The 19,352-nt window shown below is 58.4% G+C and overlaps 1 protein-coding gene across 3 annotated transcripts; it reads left to right on the forward strand.

The window, feature by feature from the left end:
* The first annotated feature begins 345 nt into the window (after positions 1 to 345).
* BCL2L1 (BCL2 like 1) lies at positions 346 to 19,143 on the forward strand. Of its 3 annotated transcripts, none has more exons than XM_064673852.1 (3): positions 346 to 584; positions 1,569 to 2,243; positions 17,378 to 19,143. In XM_064673852.1, the coding sequence occupies exons 2-3, from the start codon at positions 1,680 to 1,682 to the stop codon at positions 17,513 to 17,515; spliced, it is 702 nt and encodes a 233-aa protein (XP_064529922.1). In that variant the 5' UTR covers positions 346 to 584; positions 1,569 to 1,679; the 3' UTR covers positions 17,516 to 19,143. The 3 variants fall into 3 exon arrangements, with proteins under 3 accessions (XP_064529922.1, XP_064529921.1, XP_064529923.1); XM_064673851.1 differs by lacking the exon at positions 346 to 584 and adding an exon at positions 1,183 to 1,333; XM_064673853.1 differs by lacking the exon at positions 346 to 584 and adding an exon at positions 1,187 to 1,333 and having other exon boundaries at positions 1,574 to 2,243.
* The last annotated feature ends 209 nt before the right edge of the window (positions 19,144 to 19,352 follow it).

Raw genomic sequence — 19,352 nt, forward strand, 5'->3', positions numbered from 1 at the left:
ACCCCTGGGCACGGGGAATGCGGCTTCCACCGTCTGGTGACCCAGATTCCCTGGATGCCACAGCCGCTTGCACTGCTCGCATCAGCCTCCTCTTACAGCCCCGCCGCGGGCTCCTGGAGCACTGTGGAGACACAGGACACCCAGGCTAAGCCCAGACTGCAGTGAGGAGCCGGGGGCCGTGCCCGCAGGCGGTTCCGTGCCCGCGGAGCTCCCGGGGAACCGGGCCTGGAGCTGCGCCCTGCGCGCCCGGCAGGGGGCGCTACAGCCTCGCCCTCCACCCGACACCTCCGCGCCTGCGCACTGTGCCCGCCGCCCCCGCGCGTGCGCTCCGCGCCCCCGCGCCGTCCAACCGACGCTCCCCGCCCAGCCTCGCGGCACCGTGCGCATGCGTACCGCACCCTCTCCCGCCCCCTCCCACTCTGCCGCACCCCCCCGGCCGCTCGGCGAGCGATGCGGAAGGAGCCCCGAGATTGCTGAACTGGGCCGAGGCCCGGCGGGGCTGCTGGCGACCCCCGCGGCGTCGCTGCCAGCCGGGCCCGCGGGGCAGGGCTGGGAAGGACGGGGACCCTCCGCCGGCCGCTGAGGTAAGGGGCGGGGTAGGGCAGGCCGTGAGTGACGGGCGGCTCAGCCAACGGGGAGGGCGCGCTGCCGGGGCCCCGCCCCTGCGGGGGCTCTTGCCAGCGATGATTGGCTGGCGGGCCGTGCGCCGTGTCGGGCCTCGTGCGCGGGCCCCGCCCCCCGGGTACGGCGGCCGCGGGGGGGCGGCCCGGGACTGGCCCGGGCACCGGGGGGGGGGGGGGCGGCCCGGTAGTGGTGGGGGCCGTTCGGTAGCCTGGGGGTCTGGCTCCCCCTTGCGGCGCCCCCGCCCGCCGCTGCCCGGCGTGTCACCGTCCCGGCGGCCGCGCGCTGCTGGCGGTGGCTGGGATCGCTCCCGTATGGGCACACGGTCGGGCGGCGGCAGCCCCCGGACGGGCCGTGCCTTGCGAGCCCCGCTGGCGAGCGCTCGCCCGCGGGTTTTCAGCGGTTTATCCCCTCCGCCCGCCAGGACCGAGGGGCGGCGAGGGCTGCGGTTACCATCAAAGCCGTGACCCTTGGGCAGCGCTGCCCGCCCGCTGCCGCCGCCGTTGGGCAACGTTGGGCCGGCGGAGGGGGCGGGGGCACCGGGTCCTTTAACGGGCGGGGCGGGGCGGGGGCGGGCAGGGGCGGTGCCGCCGCCGCGGCGCTCCGGGACTGGCGGAGCGCGGCCGGGCCGGCCCGCAGATCCAGCACAACGAGAGCCGCCTTCGCCCCGGCCCGGCCCGCTGCCGGCCTGCCAAGGCGCTGCCCGCACCCGGTGAGATCTGGGGGCTGCTCGGAGCTAGCCGGGGGGGTGGCCCGGGGCCTGGGGATGGTGTCCCGGGAGTGGGGGTCTAACGGTGGGTTCTTCGATGCGGTGGCCCCCGGAGCCTCGGCGTAGAGCTGCGGGGGTGAGCTCAGTCTGAGGATAAGCTGTCGGTGGTAATGGCGCGGGCGCATCTAAGAGCTGTGGCATTAACCGTTTCGGTGCCTCTCTCCTCCTGTGTGCGAAGGTCAGATGTTGCCATCGGTCTCGAGGAAGAGGAGCATACCCGGGACCTGCTAAGCGCTGATCTGCTTGTGCCCCGGACCATGGACTCATTGAGGGTGCCCCAGGTGTGAAAATGTCCAGCAGTAACCGGGAGTTGGTGATTGACTTTGTTTCCTACAAGCTCTCGCAGAAGGGGTACAGCTGGAGCCAGCTGGAGGAGGAGGATGATGAGAACAGGACTGACTTTGCGGCGGCGGGGGAGGACGAGATGGACGGCGTCCTCAACGGGAGCCCCTCCTGGCATGCGCCCGCCGCCGGCCACGTAGTGAATGGGGCCACCGTGCACCGGAGCAGCCTGGAAGTCCACGAGATCCGGCGGGCGGCCGACGTGAGGCAGGCGCTGAGGGAGGCGGGGGATGAGTTCGAGCTGAGGTACCGGCGGGCGTTCAGCGACCTCACCTCCCAGCTCCACATCACCCCTGGCACGGCCTACCAGAGCTTCGAGCAGGTGGTGAACGAACTGTTCCGCGACGGGGTGAACTGGGGCCGCATCGTGGCTTTCTTCTCCTTCGGGGGGGCCCTGTGCGTGGAGAGCGTTGACAAGGAGATGCGGGTACTGGTGAAGCGCATTGTGTCGTGGATGACCACGTACTTGACCGACCACCTAGATCCCTGGATCCAGGAGAATGGCGGATGGGTAAGAGCTCCTCTCTGCAGCACTGGGGGGGTGGCTGCCCGTGGCCTCCCTCGTTTCAGGCTGGCAGTGGGGCCGGTCAGACCGGAGCAATGTTTGTGCTGGTGCTTGTCCTGGCCCTTGCAGGGAGATAAAGGGGCGTGTGTGGCCTTTCCCTTTCTGTTCTTAATACTCTGTCCCAAGAGGGTCAGTCCACCACAATGACACAAGCAGTTTGTGCTCAGACGTGTCCTTCTCCCTGTTTCTTCTCCATTTCCCTGGATGTTATGTAAAAGACCTGTTTTCTTTTGGAAATCTAATGTTATCCAAGCTTGTTCTTCAAGCAGAGCCCTTACTCTGGGGGATATTCCTGGTGTCATTAACAGCAGGGAGTGGAGCTTCCTCCTCTCCAAGGCTGTGCTGTGGTGGGCTGGCTGGTGGTTTCCCAAGGTAACAGCTACTTCTTCATTCTGGAGACAGCACTGTGCCTTGCTCATGGTGAAGTGAATCCCACACCAGACCCCAGCGGGCAGGTGGGCTTCTGGGACTGTCTGAGCTGGTGTGGTGGGAGCCAGAGCTGAGGTGGGGGCAACCCCTGTGTTGAGGAGCTGCTAAACCTGCAGCTGCTTCTCCCTTGGCAGGGAGCAGTGCTCCCAGCTGCCCCAGCAGCAAACCCCGGGAGCTCTCAGTAGTGAGGTATTAACATGAATAAGCATTTCTTCAGGAAGCATTCTTGAAATGCCGGGTCCGGCTGTGCGGTGCAGCCTGGGACTGCCGGCGGGAGGTATATGACCTACAGATGTCTGAGTTTTCATTTGGCTTCTGCGTCCCAGTGATTCCCTGCTGGTGTAACCTTTACCGGTTCCCACTGGAAAGAGTTCATGCTGTCAGGCATCGGCATCTAAATGGTGGGGAATTGCCTCCTTGCTGGGAGCTGAGACCTCTTGGCCCCCTTCAGCTCACGGTCCATCAGCAGAACCCCATATTTTGGGAAGGGGACAGGAGCCTTGGAGCTCAGCATTGTGCTCTGCACCCTCCTGACAGAGGAAAGGCTCTCCCCAGTTCCCCGTGCCTAGCCAGCAATGCTGGGGACCCTGGAGAAGAGGGGGAGCCGGTGCACCCAGGGAGAGGGAGCCAGTTCGTGAAGGGTGCAGGAATTCCAAGAATGTGGCCGCCCTGGGGCACTGCCTGGGTGGGGCTGCTCAGGCAAGGAGAGGAGCTTGGTTTCGATTAATAACCCAGGATCTGCTGACCATTTCATCTGGCTGTATCTGGCCCATTAGCTCTCTCATCCTGCAGATAACCCTGGCCAAATTCAGAGGTCCTTCCCCCTCCCTCTGGCCTTGGCTTTTAAAGCCACAGATTAGTCTTGGAATTGAGTGATCAAATTGAGGTTTCCAAGCTAGTGTGGCTGTTGCTGTTAGTGACGGATTGGGCTGTATCCTGGAGACCTAGGCGATAATGCAATCTGATTTTTTGTAAATGAACTCTCTGGGGGATTTAGATTAAATCACTGGTGGAAAATCACTGGTCCCTGCTTGCAGGGAATGAAATACCTCCTCCCTCTGTTCCCCACCCCCAACCATGACGATTCAGACTCTTCAATTTTTTTGTGTCTGTCTCTAAATTAATTGTTTGGAGCAAATATTTGTTCAACAGATTGCGGAAGGGTCAGGACTCCCTCTCTATCTGACCCGCCCACCAGCTCTCGCTTTGAAAATCGCCGTTTCCCACTCAGGGGACAGCCTTGCTCTCTTGTTCTAACCTTGAACCAAGCTTCTAACTTCCCTCCCCTGGCTGTGCTGCTCTGCTGAGAGCTGAAGAGGAGCTGGGCAGGGTGATGAAGGCCAAAGTGGGGGGGATCCACCTCACCAGCCACCTAAAAAACAGGGCCGGGCCTGCGGCTGCTGCCAGCCTGTTGCAAACCCCCACCAGTGCCTGTTTGAGGTCTCAGCCATAGCTTTCCCCCACGCTGAGGTTTTACCATGACCCTTCTCGGGGGCATCCATCCCAGTCCATGCCAAGGGACAGAGGCCATAAGAGCTCCCGGGTGCCTCATGCGTGGGGTGTGCGTGGGGATGCTTTGCTTCCCTTCGCTCTCGTGCGATTCCAGCTGCAGGGAGAAAGCTGTTGGCCCGCTGCCAGCTCTCCCTTGCAAGAGCAGTGCCACCCTCCTGCTCTGGCTGTGCTGGAGCCGTCCCTCTCCTGCCGCCCTGTTTGCACAGGGAATTCCGTTTGGTGCATCGGAGCTGTTAGAGCCTGTCCCATGCAAACAAAGCGCTCCCGAGAGGTGCAGCAGGCAGGTCCCGGTGAGAGGGATGCAAGTTCTGGCAGGCCTGCTTGGCAGGGCCCAGGTGGTTTGTGCTTTGGAGAGCTGCAGCACTGCTCTTCCTGAAAAGCCCCTCTGAAAGAGGGAAGGAGCGTGGCTCCGTCACAAGTGCCGCACAGCACGGTTGTGTAGGAAGCTCTGTTTCATTCACCACCAGTGGAACAAAGGCAGCATAGGGTGGCTGCGGGGTGCAGGTGCCTTTGGAGGCTGCTGCGTGCTGGGCTGTAGCAGTTCTCTTGAGAAATCATTTTTTGAGACAAGGGGGAAATGGTAAATCTCACTCCATAGCGTTAACATGGGAGTGTTTTGTCACTGCCTTGGTTTGCCCTCCTCTCTGCAATCTGGCACTGGGAAAACAAACAAACGAGAGCAACCCAAGGGGAATGTTTAATAACCAGTCAGAAGAGAGCTGCTGCCTTGGCAAGCCATCAGATCCATAGAAGCAGCTTTCCTGGGGCAGTTGCTTTGGCCAGGACCAGATCCCACTAGCCATGAAGTTCAAATGGTGATCCCAGTGGGTATCAGGAGTCATGGAGGGAGAAATCTGGTGAGTGGAAAGGCAGGAGGGGGAAGCGCAGAGCAAGCAGGAAAGAGCCTGGCAGGCAGAAATGTACTGACCGTGCTTAATCTGTTTGAGAAAGGAAAGTGAGCAGTAGTTCCTGCCTGGCTGTGACCCTCCAGTGCATGACAGCTCTTCCTTCAAGGCTAAACCCACATTCAGAGTGGGATTTAAGGAGGGTGTTCTGGAGGGGCTTGGAGGTATATCTGTGGATGGCAGATTTCCTGTTTGTGGGGCCAATGGTGGGAACCAGTATGAGGGGGCTGTAAAAGCAAACAGCATCTTTGTCACCAGTCACATCTGAATCCCAACAAACTGGGCTAGGCTGAAGGAGGATGGACTACTTCCTGCGATTGCGTGGTGCTTCCCGGGCTCTCATCTGGCCCTGGCCACACAGGACTTTGTGTGCTGGGACATGTGTTGTGTTGCTCTGCAGTGGCCTGGAAGCTTGTGGTTCTCTTTGGGGAAAACCCTTTGAAGATTTCAATATAGCAAACTCATTTTCTATCTTTTTAGTTTTTTCTGAATGGTAGGAAATGACTCAGCCTGTGTCATATGACAGAGTGCAGCTGGGATTTCGTCCTGTGCTCTGGCTCCAGGCTCCTCAATGGTTTCAGGTTGAGAGCCTACACTTTGATTCTCAGCTCTTGGGAAACACTTCTTGGCCTTGTGCCATCACCCAGATATCCTGCACAAGCTGTCCCTGCCACCACCACGTTACCTGGGAGTGTCATTTTCCAAAGCTCTGCCCTTCTGAGCATTGAACATGTTGGTTTTCGGGGATGTCCCAGCACTTCTAATCCTGTTTGAGATTGGTTTCACGTGCTGGCCACCACACCACCACCCAGCAGGTGGAGGTGACTGAGCATAGCCAAGGCCACATTTTGCAGTCTTGGAGGTGAATTCTATGGAGACAGACTGTGAGAGTTGGGGTTGTTCAGCTTGGAGAAGAGAAGGCTCCGAGGAGACCTTAGAGCCCCTTCCAATGCCCAAAGGGGTTCCAAGAGAGCTGGAGGGGGATTTTGGACAAGAAGATGGAGTAACAGGACAAGGGCCAATGGTTTCACACTGGCAGAGGGCAAAGTCAGATTGTATGTTAGGAAAGAATTTTTCACTATGGGGGTCCTGAGGCCCTGGCAGAGGTTACCCAGAGAAGCTGTGGCTGCCCCATCGCTGGAAGTGTTCACAGCCAGGTTGGGCGGGGCTTGGAGCAACCAGGGATAGTGGAAGGTGTCCCTCCCCGTGGCAGAGGGGTTGGAACAAGATGAGCTTTAAGGTCCCTTCCAGCCCGAACCATTCTGTGAATCCCCTTCAGTGGCCTGTGGAGCTCAGCTGGGCTGTCGCTTTGCACTTTGGCCTCTGTAATTATTTTACAGCCTTGATCCCTTGCAGCTGAGACCATGGCCCCATTATCATCACCTGCTTGGCGTGAAAAAAATACTGTCCTTCTGCCAGCAGGGTCCCCCCCAATCCCTTCACATTCCTGTGTGTTCCTCCCTGGCTTTGGGAGCTGCTGGCAGGGTCTTGGCTCAGACTGTCCTGCCTGGAGTGAGCAGCCCATGTAGCTGTATCCTCACTGACGGCTCGGCAGAGCCCTGGCAGCTCCTCGCCCTGCCTGCGACCTGGGAGGCTTTTCTGTAGTGCTCTCCAGGAAATGCCATTGGAATGACTTCCACTGCAGCTTCCTGCCCGGCCCGCAGCAGCATTCCTGCCACTAGACCGAGAACGATGCAAAGGCTGATTTCAGAGCTTTGCTCTTCACCCCCTTTACTCGTTTTCCTTCTCTGGGGCCCTGCCTGTTTTCTGTGCTGCCTCTCCGTGTGCGGTGCAGTTTGATTACGTTCCTTAGATGTGTGATTAGAGCAGGCGCCTGGAAAGCCAAGCTCCTACCCGTGGCTGGCTGTGGCTCAGAGCAGCCCACTTAACCCCGGGGTCCTTCAGCGAAAGGGATAACGTTTCCTTTCCTCCCAGGGGAGCCACTGGCAACTCGGATTCGTAAAGCACTCTGAGTTCTTTAATCCGAAGAGCTGAGTGTCATTTAAAAAAAGACCTGTGAAATAATTAACAAACTGTTTCTTGCTGCTCTGTGTTCACAGCTGCTCTCGGCAATGTCATTCCGCCTGCTCATCCTGCTCCTCCCTGATGCTGGAGCCGGGTCCCCAGTGTTGCCTGGGGTCTCTCCCTGGTTCAGCAGCAATGGGGTGTCCCAGTGCAGCAGAAGGGGTGGATGGGAGCGACGTGCTCTCTTTTCCCCAGTGGAAGCTGCAGCTTTCTGTACGTGTCTGGGGTGCTGTGCCTGATTTCTCTGGAACTTCTGTGCAGTTTGTGTACGTGGTTTCCACCCGGGAGCAGTGACACGCCTACGGCACACACCGGGTGCAGATGAATGGTGATGTGGTGCTCCGAGACCTTTGCTTAAGCTTCTCTCTCCTTGGGTTTTTACCAAGCAGCTGACGGCTGTGAGCACAGTCCCATCTTGACATTACAAGGAGTATTTCTCTAGCAGCTCTTTCCCCACTAGCTGTAAAGCCAGAGTATTCCCAGGAGGAGCTGGGGGAAGGGAGGGGATGCATATCAGTTGAAGAAGTGTTGCAGACCTGCTGAACCGAGAGGCGAGGAATTAATGGTGGCTTCTGCTGTGGGAGCAGAAGGGGCTGGGGGCAGCTGCTCTGTCCCCCCTGGGGATCCTGGGAGCAGCCGGGATGTTGACCTACGTGCTGACTCAGAGCACAGGTATTCGCTGCGGGTGGCTCTGCCTTGTGGTGGCAGGAGAGCAGCCCCGCTCTCCTCCACCCTCTGCTCTCCTCCTCCACCCTCCCGCGTGGGATGTTGCCCTTAAACACTATTGTTCTGAGCCACTAAAGATTAACACACAGAGTGGAGGCATGAAAGGGAAGCGGCGTCCCTCGATGCCAGGGCACTCCTTGCTTTACTGCCCTGGCCTTGGACAGGGAAACTTCCTCCTCCCTGCTCCTCACCTGGAAGGATGTGCGGAGGGGTGCTTGGTGCGGGATCTCTCTGAAGTCCTGCTCCTAATCATCCTTGGGATGCCAAGAGCTAAAGTTAGGGAACACGCATTCCAGAGGTGTGGGAGAGGTGCGCCCACGGAGCGGGGCAGCAGTCTCAGGGCACAGGCTGGCCCTGCCGTGTTCAGGTGGGGAGAAGTGTTACTCTTTGCTGCAGCAGCTGAACAACCCTGTGCTCTGGAGCGAGGGTGCCGAGGGCTGCCGGGAGGCAGAGCCGTTAGCAGATGGCTCCAGCTGGCCTTACCGGGGAGCAGGTGTGGGTTTCGGGGGCAGCCTTTTAAGAGAGATGTCAGTTTTGAACCCGGGAGGCTCAAGGGGCTGAGCCGTGGCTGCCACGACTCGCATGCTGGGGAGCTGTGACCTAGTTGTGCTGTAGAAATGCTCGGTTTATTTTTTATTTTTAGGTATTTTTGCTTATTTTATCCTCATGTTTAATTTAGTTAGCAAAAGGAAAAAAAAAAAAAAGAATCGGGAGGGCTGAGCAGTGCTGGGAAGGACTGCCTGCAGGCGGGAACGCCCGCTGCAGCTCCAGCATCTCTCTCCAGCCGCCCGTGTCTTCTCTCGGACACGTGCTCACGTGTACCAGCCCAGTGCTGTCTCTCAGGATCTCTTTAATGGGAAACCCAGTGCACTCAGCGCTGCTGCCTGCCTGCCTGCCTCCGGGGTAGCGAGGGAGGGAGGGAGGAGCGGGATTCGGAGTGTTAACCAGAGAGGCTCCCGTGGCCACAGGGACTGTTTGAGCGTTGTGCTGTAACTGGTCTGCCTTCCCTCTGCTGCTGGGAGCAGGGAGCTGGGGGAGCTTGGTGTTTCAGGGGGCTATGGGCTGGTTACTCTTTCAACGGCTGCTTGCCCCTGCAGTGGCACAGCGTGCCCAGGGAAGGGTAATAGGCTGTATCTGCAAAGAGGGAAGTTTCAGGGGTCTGTGCAATTCCCTTGGGGAGAGCTGCTTGAATTTATTGCATTATCCTCCTTCCTGCTCAAGCTTGTGTTTCAGCTGTGTCTGCAGACGTAGCTGCTGATTTAAGTAGATCCAATTAGTAGCTAGCTCCTGGCATCAGTATCCTGCTCTGGGAGATGAGCCCTGGAGATGAGGAGCCTCTGATGGGAGCGGGGCTGGGCTCGGCTCTTGAGCCCCCACTCCTGATCTAAGATGGACCTGGAGGTCCCTGGCTCACAGCCCTGCACCTGAGCTCAGGGGGACACCGAGGCAGGTGTCCTGCTCTGTGCTCCGCCTGGCCAAGAACAAAGAGCGGGCAGGTTCTCCCTGCCTCTACCGCTGCCAGACAGGTGCTCTTAAGACTGAAATCAAACACTCCAAAACATGACAAGTTGGCAGCAGGCAGGGCTTGGAGCAGGAGCTGGAGCTGCTCACATCAGGAGTGTGAGGGGCCATGGGGCAGAGGCGTGCAGTGACCTGGCTCCTGGGGTAGGACTTGAAAGGGAGCTGCTGGAGCTGGCTGCTTCCTGAAGGAGCACGGAAGGTTTTTCTTCTCTGCTGGAGGGTGAGGGGCTCTTTGGAAAGCTCAGAGAAGTGGTCTGGGCTGGCACAGAGCTGGTTTGGTTTGAATGCAGCTGATGTCACGCTCAGGTGGAGCAGGACAGCTGTCTGCCTGCATCACTTCTCCAAACGATACCAGTCCCATTTGCCCATCTCTCTGGTTTGTGCCACCACTGAGACTGAGAAATACTGGGGACACTATGAGAGTTGTGCAGGGACACGGCTGGTGGCTGTATGTGACATTACTCTGTGTGTGTGACTCGTGGTGAGCTGGCTCGGGGTTTGGGCTGGGATGTGGGAGTTGGGTGTGTACGTGGCCCTGGGTAGTGCCTGGGTGACATATGGCTTACGTATGGAGAAAATGAGGTGTTGCTACCTGTAAATGGGCCATAATGGAGTGTTGCAAGTGCCTCCATCCTGTGCTGGTATGGCTCACCAGCGTATTAAACTTGCTGGAGAGCTAATATCTTTTAATAGAGCAACTGACCTCATTTAGAAGCTTCCAGTGCACCAGCCAGTGATTATTTCATGCAACAACATGCATGGAGGAGCCCAGGGCAGAGCACAAAGTCTCCTTCTCATGCTGCACCACTCTCTCCCACGTTTGCTGCATCAGCTGCCTACTGTGCTTCCTGCCCTCAAGTCAGCAAGGATTTTGCTAAAAGGGACTTTGTGGCCTGAATCATTTGAGATTTCATGTGGAGTAACAGGAAGTGAAAACAGAATGAGCACATCTTCCTCCTCTTCCTGCACCTCCACCCTTTCCCCTTTTTTCATTCAAGTGGCACATAAGAATTACAGCAGCCTCCTGAGGTCCTGGGGCTGACATGGGAAGTGGTGAAGCTTGGCTGTCGTTCCTCTGGGATGCTGGAGGACGAGTGGCTGAGGCAGAACTGGGCAGCCATTCCCCAGGGCCCATCTCCTGTGAGGATTGTCCCTGTGTCCCTGCCCATTATCCATGGGCCCTGGTAATGCTGCCATTCCCTTTGGGATGAGGCTTGCAGTGAGGGTGAGGGCCAGGGAGAGCCGTCAGCATCGCCCACTCATCCCCTGGCAGGAGGGAACGTGGCTCAGCAGCCGGGCACACGTGAGCATGGCACATCTCCTCGGCACAGGTTTCCCCACAGTTACACAAGGGCACGATTGCACAGGAGCTGTGACGTCCGGGAAGAGCAATGACAAGGTGAAAACTGAGCTCGGTTCCCCGGGTGTGGGTGACCCTGCCGAGGTGCTGTCCGGCACAGCGAGCTGCCCATGGCACTCGTGCTCCCGGCCCCGCGGGCGGCAGATAACCGGGACATGAAAGCAGGAGCCTTCCCTGCCCCCCGAGCGCGCCCCTCGCACAAAGGCTGCTCTGCTGCGGGGCTCAGACACCATCTGTCCGGTGGGGAGAAGCATCAGAGAGACCGTCTTTCCTCGGACTATTCCACTTAATGCCCTTTGGAAAACAATCCCATTCCCAGCAGGTGCTAATCTCTTGAGTGGATCCGGCTCAGCCAATGTGTTCTTCGCTGTGCCTTTGTACCAGAGCCGTGTTGCCTGCCAGCCGTCCCGCCGCCGAGTGGGACCGATGCCGGCCGGGGCTGCGGCACCTTCGGGAGCCCTCAGCCCGGTTAGCTCTGGGAGAAACACTGATGAAAGATGGATGCAAGTGGATTAGTCATTCACATCGTCTCCGGCTTTAATACACATGAATGTTTCAGCAGATTTCTGGAACGGAGAGCGCAATTCCCTGCTCTCCATCTCGTGCTGTGCACAGCAGTCTCCCGGGGCAGGGACGGGGGTTACAGCTGTCACCGTAGCCTCTTTCATGTATTTGGAAAACGCTGAAATTGTGCTGAATGGTGTGGGGTTATTGCAGGTTCCCTGGAGCCAGTGATGAAACCAGTTTGACAGGAGGCTGCCACGGCAAGGATTAGGGCTGGAATGTGCTGGTTAGGGGTTGTTTCTGGTTAGAAAAGAGCTGGCTTTGGCCCAGGCTAGGCTGGAGCCCCGAAGGTCTGTTGGGCTTTGGCCCCAGGGGCATCCTGCCTGCTGGTCCCCCCACCCTGCAGCCCCACAGCGAAGCCCCTCTGGCTCAGCAGGAGGAGAATGAGGAGGGGATGTGCTTGTTTAATTGACCCTTTTGAATTTATGGCTGCCTCCTTCAGAGCCGCAGGTTTCAATGAATGGAGAGTCCTGGGGTTTGGGCAGGGACAGCACCCCAGCACCCACAACACCCCAGCGCCACCAGCTCCTGGGGCAGGAGAGGCAGGAGGCAGTGGGTGGGTGGCATTCCCTGCCATTGTCATGGAGATCAGCAGCTGCTTCCCTGGAGGTCACCATTTGCATAACAGTTAGAGCTGAGTCTCTGGAGTATTTGCACCTGCAGTGTGTTGTCCCCAGAGCCCCTTCCTCTCCCTGTATCCCCAGAGGCCCTTCCCCACCCCATTCCAAGCCTGCCCAGGGTTGCTGGTGGGGGCCAGGGGGATGAACTATAGATCTTCTCTGCCCATAGAAGGGGATTGGAACTAGATGGTCTCTTTAAGGTCCCTTCCAACCATTCTAGGATTCAGTGTTTCTGTGGAGAAGGTCTGAGACTTCAGCCTTGGATGGCAGGTTCCCTTGGCATGCTCCTGTGTCTGAGGCTCACCTTGACCTCAAGTCCTGATACAGCAGGCAGGGCTGTGACTGATACAGTCACACTTTCCAGGCTGGAGGTGGTGGGGGCCACACAGGGATATGGTGTCAGGGGAAGCAGGGCAGAGGGAGGGCCTCCAGGATGTCTCTTCCACTCTCATATCACATAGGGACCCACAGAGATGTGTTTACAGGATCCTCGTGGCATCCTTTGGGAATACTTATGTTTTCTTTTGTTCTTGAAGCTCTCAGCTGCCTTTTACCCCCTGTGTTTCACCTCCAGGTTCGCATATGCCAGTCCCATGTGGTGAGCTGGCAGCTCACGGGGGCTCTGGGAGCAGGTTGCTGTCGATGCAGGGCTTTGTTGTGGTCTGTGCTGAGCTGCTGCCTTTCTTTTTCCGTCCTTGTCTCTCTGCTCAGCACAAAACTGTTCCCAGCATCTCATTAACAAATGTCTGGTCATCCAGATGACTCCGCTCCTGGCCGGCGGTTGCTTAGACCTCTGAGCAGGAACACAGCTGTACTTACGGCGAAGGTAAAACAGAAACAGCCTTGTTTTCAAGGGAAACATTGCCTCGTGATGAGAATGCCTGGGTTGGGAGTCAGATGCTGTGGCTCACGCTGCTGGCTTGCATACAGCTCTGGGGAAGGCATTTAACCTCCCTGCATCTCTGTTGATCCATCTGGGAACAGTGCTGACTTATCCCACGGGAGGTTTTGGAGGATCAGCTCATTTTTTATAAAAGACATGAGGATTCTTGAGTGGGAAAGGTTGCTGAAAGGTTGCTGTGTGTGCTGAGGTGGTTGCTGTGGGTGTCTGGCTGGGTACTGGAGCTGTGGGGAAGCTCCAGAGCTTCCGTGTCTAAGTCTGACCAAGTGCCACCAGTTCACCTGAATACTCCCAGTAGTGCCTGGCTCTTCTCTACTGGTTTTCAGAGCTTTGTACTGGTGTTTCCAATTACCTTCATACCCTTCAGTGTCTTGTGCAAGGCAGGCTTTGAGCCCCCAAACTCTGAGCCCTCCCCTCTCTGCTCTCCCGCCTCACTAGAGGCCAGATGGGGATTCACCTGCCCTCATGGCTTGATGTCACTGAATCCTCTTTCCCCAAGTGTTGGGGCTTATCTTGAAAGAGGAACCTGCTCTGCTCTGCTCACTCTGAATGGGATCCAGCAACTGTTCTCCCTCCTGTGCAGGCAGCACTGGTGAATGAAACCAACGAAACTGGTGAGAGCCTCACATTATGGGTGTTCCACTTCCCAGGCCAGGATGTGAGTGCTGTCTCAGCCAGATCTCATGCTTTGTTGATCTGCTCTCCCACCCGAGACAGAGAACTTTAGGTTAGACCTGCTCCTCTTGCCTCTCTTGTGTGTTGGCACTGGGCAGTGTTTAAATGGCTGCTGCACCCTTGTGGTGCTGGGTTGCAGTTTGGGGCACTGCAAGTGTCCAGAGAACCTTTGGCACTGCAGAACCTTCCTGCCCCACCTCTGTGGGGTGATGGAGCCTGAGTCTCCGGGTCCTCTGCCTTGTGCAAGAAGCACATGGAGCAAGGAGGGAAGCCCCCCTCACCCCAATTCCCCCAGCAAGTGCTGGTTTAGGCTCCAGCAAGAAAACGGTGCTTCCTTCCCCAGTTCTGGGGAGGAGAGGCCAAGGCAAGGGATGGCCTCTTGCGTAGGAATAACATCTCTGCTTCCTCATTGCCTGCCCCAGAGCGTCCTCCTCCGGGACGTGTCAGTCACCCGGAGTGGGAAGGGGATGTGACGGGTGTTCAGCAGTGGAACAGGGTGTTCAGCAGTGGAACAGCCCGTCCCCTTGGGTGAAGAGGCCCACTGGCACAGGGAGAGAGAGCGACTGGGACACTGACGTGCTGTTGCTACCATAGTCCTTGTGATTGACTCAGGAATTCCAAATATTTCCTCTCAGATAAAGGTGACTGGGGGGAGGCCAGAAATATCTGGACGTGTCTGGGCTAGCCTGAGATCCCAAGCACCAGGACAGAGAGATCAGGATCGGTCCTGGGAGTGCTGGGCTTCAGGTGTGGAGCAGTCAAGGCCCGGGGTGGTGTGGGAACAGAGCAAGCTGCCTTTCCCTAACCTTCAACCCCCTCCCCGAACAGGCAGGGAGGATACTCCTGCCTGTTTTCCCACTCCCTCCGGTCTGGGATCTGGTTCCCAGGGGACACATCTGGGATCGCAGTTGTGCAGGGGCTGAGATATCGCAGCTCCTGGGCCGGTTTCCCCAAGGAAGGGCAAGGCACTCTCCTCGGGTGCTCTGTGGCCCCCAGCTGTGGATCCAGCAGCTGCTGCTCCCTTCCCAAGGGAAGAAGGGCTCATGCCCCCTCCCTGCCCATGCTGGGCTCTGGCCGTGCTCCCCTCCGTCTGTAGCACCCGATAGCTCTGCGTTCACCATGCGCCATTTATCTCTCCTCCAGCAAACACTTCCTTTTCTTAGAAGTAAGGGCTTCAAAACACACTTCTTGGAACTGCCTTTCCACAAGCTCGGCGGCACATGCCATGGAAAAAGCAGCAGGGAGAGCAGGCTGCCAGCCCTCCCTGGCTCCCTGCCTGGCCAAGGGAGGCCCTCTCCTGGTGCCTGTCCCATGGAGAGGCCAGGTGGCTGTGTGGCCCTGCCCTCCAAGGGGAGAACCATCCCTGGGGCAAGGGCCCTGGCACAGAGAGAAGGGACCCACAAGGATTGTTGAGTCCAATTCCTGGCCCTGCACAGGACAGCCCAACAATCCCACCCTGTCCCTGAGAGCATTGTCCAAATGCTCCTTGAACTCTGGTTCAGGCTTGGTGCCAGGATCACTTCCCTGGGGGCCCTTTACCAGTGCTCAGCCACCCTCTGGGTGAAGAACCTTTTCTTACTGTGCAGCTTAAACCTCCCCTGGCACAGATGTTGTAAGGGTGGTGGTTTTGGACAAGGCTGTGCCTTCTACCCCAGTTCCCTGTGTCCTCCATCCCTGCCAGCCTGCTCTCAGTTTGCTGCTGCTTGCCCTACCCTGTCACAGCTCCATGCTCATCACCACCTGTCAGCAGAGAGACTTCCTGTGCCAGAATTTAAGATACCCCCTCCTTGGGTTTGAGCTTTCCTCTCATCCCTCTCCTGCAGCACGTCACTGGCTGTTCCCTGGGTGAGGGGCCGGGCAGAGGGGCTGGCAGTGGGCAGCAGCCTTCACCTTTCTCCCTGGACAGCACCTGGCTGAGAGCTGCCCGTTCCTGTGGGGCTGGCACACAGTACAACACCTCCACGGATCCCATGCCAGCTGGCAGGCATGGTGGGAAGCGAGCTGCCTTCTGCCACTCCATGCATGTGGTGTGAGTCATGGGGATGATTGTCACATCCCTGAAGAGGACTCTGAGTGAGGCGGCAGCAGTGTCATGCCCTGGGGTGAGTTAGCAAAGTCCCAAAGTTCCTGTTGTCCCAACACCCTGCCCTTGAGTCTGTGGGTACCTCCTCATGGTCACAGGGTGTGGAAGGCAGACGGGGGAGGTGGAGATGCTGGTGGGAGGTGGAGAAGAGCTTTGGTGGCAGAGGTGGATGCTGAGGTGCAGCCCATCAAGGACCGGATCCCCTGTGGTGGGGAGGCCTGTGGCCATGGAGAGGGACACAGCCTGGCTCCCTGGGAGCGAGCATGCAGGTCTGCTGCACACACACCTTGCTGTGAAAAGCTGTGTGAGCTTGACTGAAGGTGTGTGGCAAGGTGAGGAGATACCCCACAAGCTGTGACTGTGCTGGGGCTGTTTTGTGGGAGCTGGGAAACTGGCACCATGTTCCATGAGTGACATGGGTGCCAACCATGACCTGGGCACCAAACCCCTGCAGTCCTGTGGCCGCAGGCTGTGGGCAGGTGTGGGAAGCAGCATGCAGGCAGAGCTGCCAGACCGGGAGGGCAGGCAGGGATGCTGCTCCAGTCCGCGTGGAGCCCGTGGTGAGGCGTGACATGAGCACAGCGTCAGCTGGGCTTATCTCTGCTTTCCCAGAGCAGCCGGGTTACTGGAACTGCCTTCACTTATCAGGGAACAGGGGACCTTGTTGGGAAGATGGACTCAAGGTGCGACAGCATCAAGCCCCTGCTGACGCCAGGCTGCTGGTGATCCCTGAGCCTGGAGCTCGCAGCTCCCGCTCCCTCTGGCCCTGTGGCTCCTGCTCAGCCCTGATAAACCTGGGAGATCCTGGGCCATATGTTTCCCTGCTTCCTGCAGCCTGCCCAGGGACCCCTCCTGCCCTTCTGTGTGCGGCCCATGGACCCCAGCAGCTCTCCTCACAGTGGGCCAAGGTTCCTGGTGCCTGGGGCAGCAGGAGGGTTGGCAGCATGCCATGAGCGGGGCTGCCTGGGCACAGACGTGCCTGTTTTCAGGAGCAGTTCAACTCTGGTGGTCTCTCTCTGCCCTCCATCTCCCCCAGTCCAGGCCATGGCCACCTATCCCCAGCCCCAGGGAGAGGGGCTGTGGTTCTTCTTAAATCTTCCCAGCTCTTGCTGCTGCTGGAGATGAAGGGCTGGAGGCGGCCGGCTTGGACGAGCTGGGCTGGAGTGACTGCATTCCTGGCCAAGCCTCATGCTTGGCCTGCTCTCCTGAAGCCGTGGGAAGGCAGTAGTTTGGCGACCCAGTGTCTGCCTTTGCCACAGGGATTCATGAAATCCAGTTTGTGTTATGGAGTAACCTGTGAGGGCCAGGATGTAGGAGTACTCGTTGTGCCGGGATGCAGCAATGTGGTGATGAAATCAGTGGTGGGATACATGGTGTGGGCTCACAACTGTGGGCATCAGCCCTGCTGCTGCTTCCCCAGGCCTCAGCCAGGGAATGGAGCCCAGTGTGTTCCTGCTGCAATGATTTCTATCCCACTTCAATGCTAATTTTAGAGAGCCAAGAGCACGTGATGCATCCCCTGCCCTGCCTGCGTGGTGTTCTCCTCACAAATCCTTTCTGGCATCCTCTTCTCTCATGACTGGTCCTGTGCTTCCCCCATTGCCCTCTGTGCATGATTCAGAGCGAGGAAACACAAGGCATCTGTCATCTGCCCACTCCACACCACAGCTTTCCTACCAGCAGGAGCTCTCCAGCCTTCCTGCCCCTTCCCTCCGTGCTCCTCGCCCGCCCCTCTGCTCACTATTCCCTCTTCCCGCAGGAACGCTTTGTGGACCTCTACGGGAACGATGCTGCTGCCGAGGTGAGGAAGGGCCAGGAGACCTTCAACAAATGGCTCCTGACCGGGGCGACAGTGGCCGGAGTGCTTCTGCTGGGATCCCTGCTGAGCCGCAAGTGACCCGCCGCGAGCCCCCCGTCGCCAGGACGGCTGCGCCTTCACCGCCACATCCACTACACTCCGCTCCCAAGCACCGGCACCGGCGCGGGGGAGCAGCTCCTGGGTCCCGGCTGAGCACCACCCTGCTCCACGGAGTTGTCTCCCTCGTGCCGCCCAGCTCCTTTTATCGTAGCCCGTCTTATTTACTGTTCCGTTGTGTTTTAAAGGCGCTGAGGCCAATGCAGCACTTCAGCCACCGGCTCCCAGCGCTGGGGAGATCCAGGCAGCTGTGGGGCACAGGCTAGAAGGTGTCCCAGCCCTGCAGGGTCCTCCAGATCACGTGGAAGAAAATAAACAGACTTATTTTTGCATGTGTGAGTGCGTGCGTGTGTGTAGATGTGTCACTAATATAAGGTTCCCCAGCCAGAGCAAGGGTCAGGCTCCATGCCCCCGTCTCCATGCTTAGGCACTGGGAAGAGGCAGGCTGCACAGAGGGATGGAGCTTCCCTGCATCCCTGTCCCGTCCTTGCTTTTCCAGGCAGAGCTCATCCCTGTGGTGGGGGGAGCAGGAGGAAGAGGCAGAGGCCAGGGGCGAGGAGCTCTGCCCTCAGTTAGTCCCCCAAGCCCTCTTCTCCCTGGACATCAGCTGCTGGGAGCTGCATCCAGTCCCGGGTTGGGATGGTGTACCAGGCCCAGGGCTGTGTCTTGTTGGAAGGGTTCCTTGTCCTCTTCGTCTTCCTCCTCCTCCTCCTTCCGAATGTAGATGGCTGTGGGGCCGTGCTCATCTGTCCCCAGCCTGCTCCTCTGGGCTGGCAAAGGAGGGAGGCAGGCAAGGGGGAGAGCGCTTGTCCCTGGCACAAGGAGCTCTGCAGAGAGCTGGGGCTGTGGTGTCCAGGAATGCAGAGCCAGGGATTGGAAAGGGCAGGGGGAGTGATGTCCTTCACAGGGGTGGCAAAGCCCAGGGAGCAGCTGATCCATGGGACCAGCAGGGAAGCAAGCCCAGAGGAGGTGAGAGAGAGAGGGCTGGCACTGGCTCAGAGCTGTGCCGGCCACTGGGAAGCCTCTCTGGGGACAGTGGGAGCCTCTCCAGTGCTGTCCCGTTTGCTCGCAGTCCCATAGCGCAGGCAGATCCCTGGCAGATCCGTGCGTGGCTGTTATGGGTGCATGCAGTGACTGAGGTGTCTGGCTTCCCTCCCCCTCATCCCTCCCTTGCTCCTGCTGCTGCTGGAGCAGGGAACCTCCAGCCTTTAATAGCTTCCAGAATAAACCCCCTCATCCCTCAGAGCCCACCACTGGCGCACACAGCTCTCCACGCGGGCCTGTCGATGTACGTACGCCCGCGCTCCGCTCTGTACAGGTCGAGTAGTTTTTAATTCATTTGTGAATACTCAATGCTATTTTTGTTATCTTGTCTGTCCGTATTTATGTGTGGGGCCATGCTCCCTGAAGAGGCCAAGGTGGGATGGAGGTGGGGGGGGAAGAACCAGACGCTCCAGGGGGGCTCACTTGGCCACTGAGCACAGACTTGCGCTCCCTGTGTAGGATCCGCTCAGATCCCACACGGGGGAGCACAAGGACTAACATTAGCCCAAACATTGAACGCTTTGGATTGCAGGTGGAGGTGATCCACTAATAAAGTTGTCATTGGAGATGCTGGTGGTGCTGTGGTCTTTGCAAACATTGGGAATTTGGGCAACTTTGGGCCCAAAGGAATTACCTTCAGCGGAATGGACAGATGGGGATGGGGTCCTCTCCGTGCCCAGGGAAGGGTTGGGATGCTCCAAGGAGAGCTTGCTGTGGTCCCGAGGGGATGGGAGGGGGGAGGGATGGTACTAAGGGGTGATGGGGGCAGGAGAGC

The sequence above is a fragment of the Pseudopipra pipra genome, chromosome 17, assembly GCF_036250125.1.
Source record: "Pseudopipra pipra isolate bDixPip1 chromosome 17, bDixPip1.hap1, whole genome shotgun sequence".
In the NCBI taxonomy this organism is placed as follows: Eukaryota; Metazoa; Chordata; class Aves; order Passeriformes; family Pipridae; genus Pseudopipra; species Pseudopipra pipra.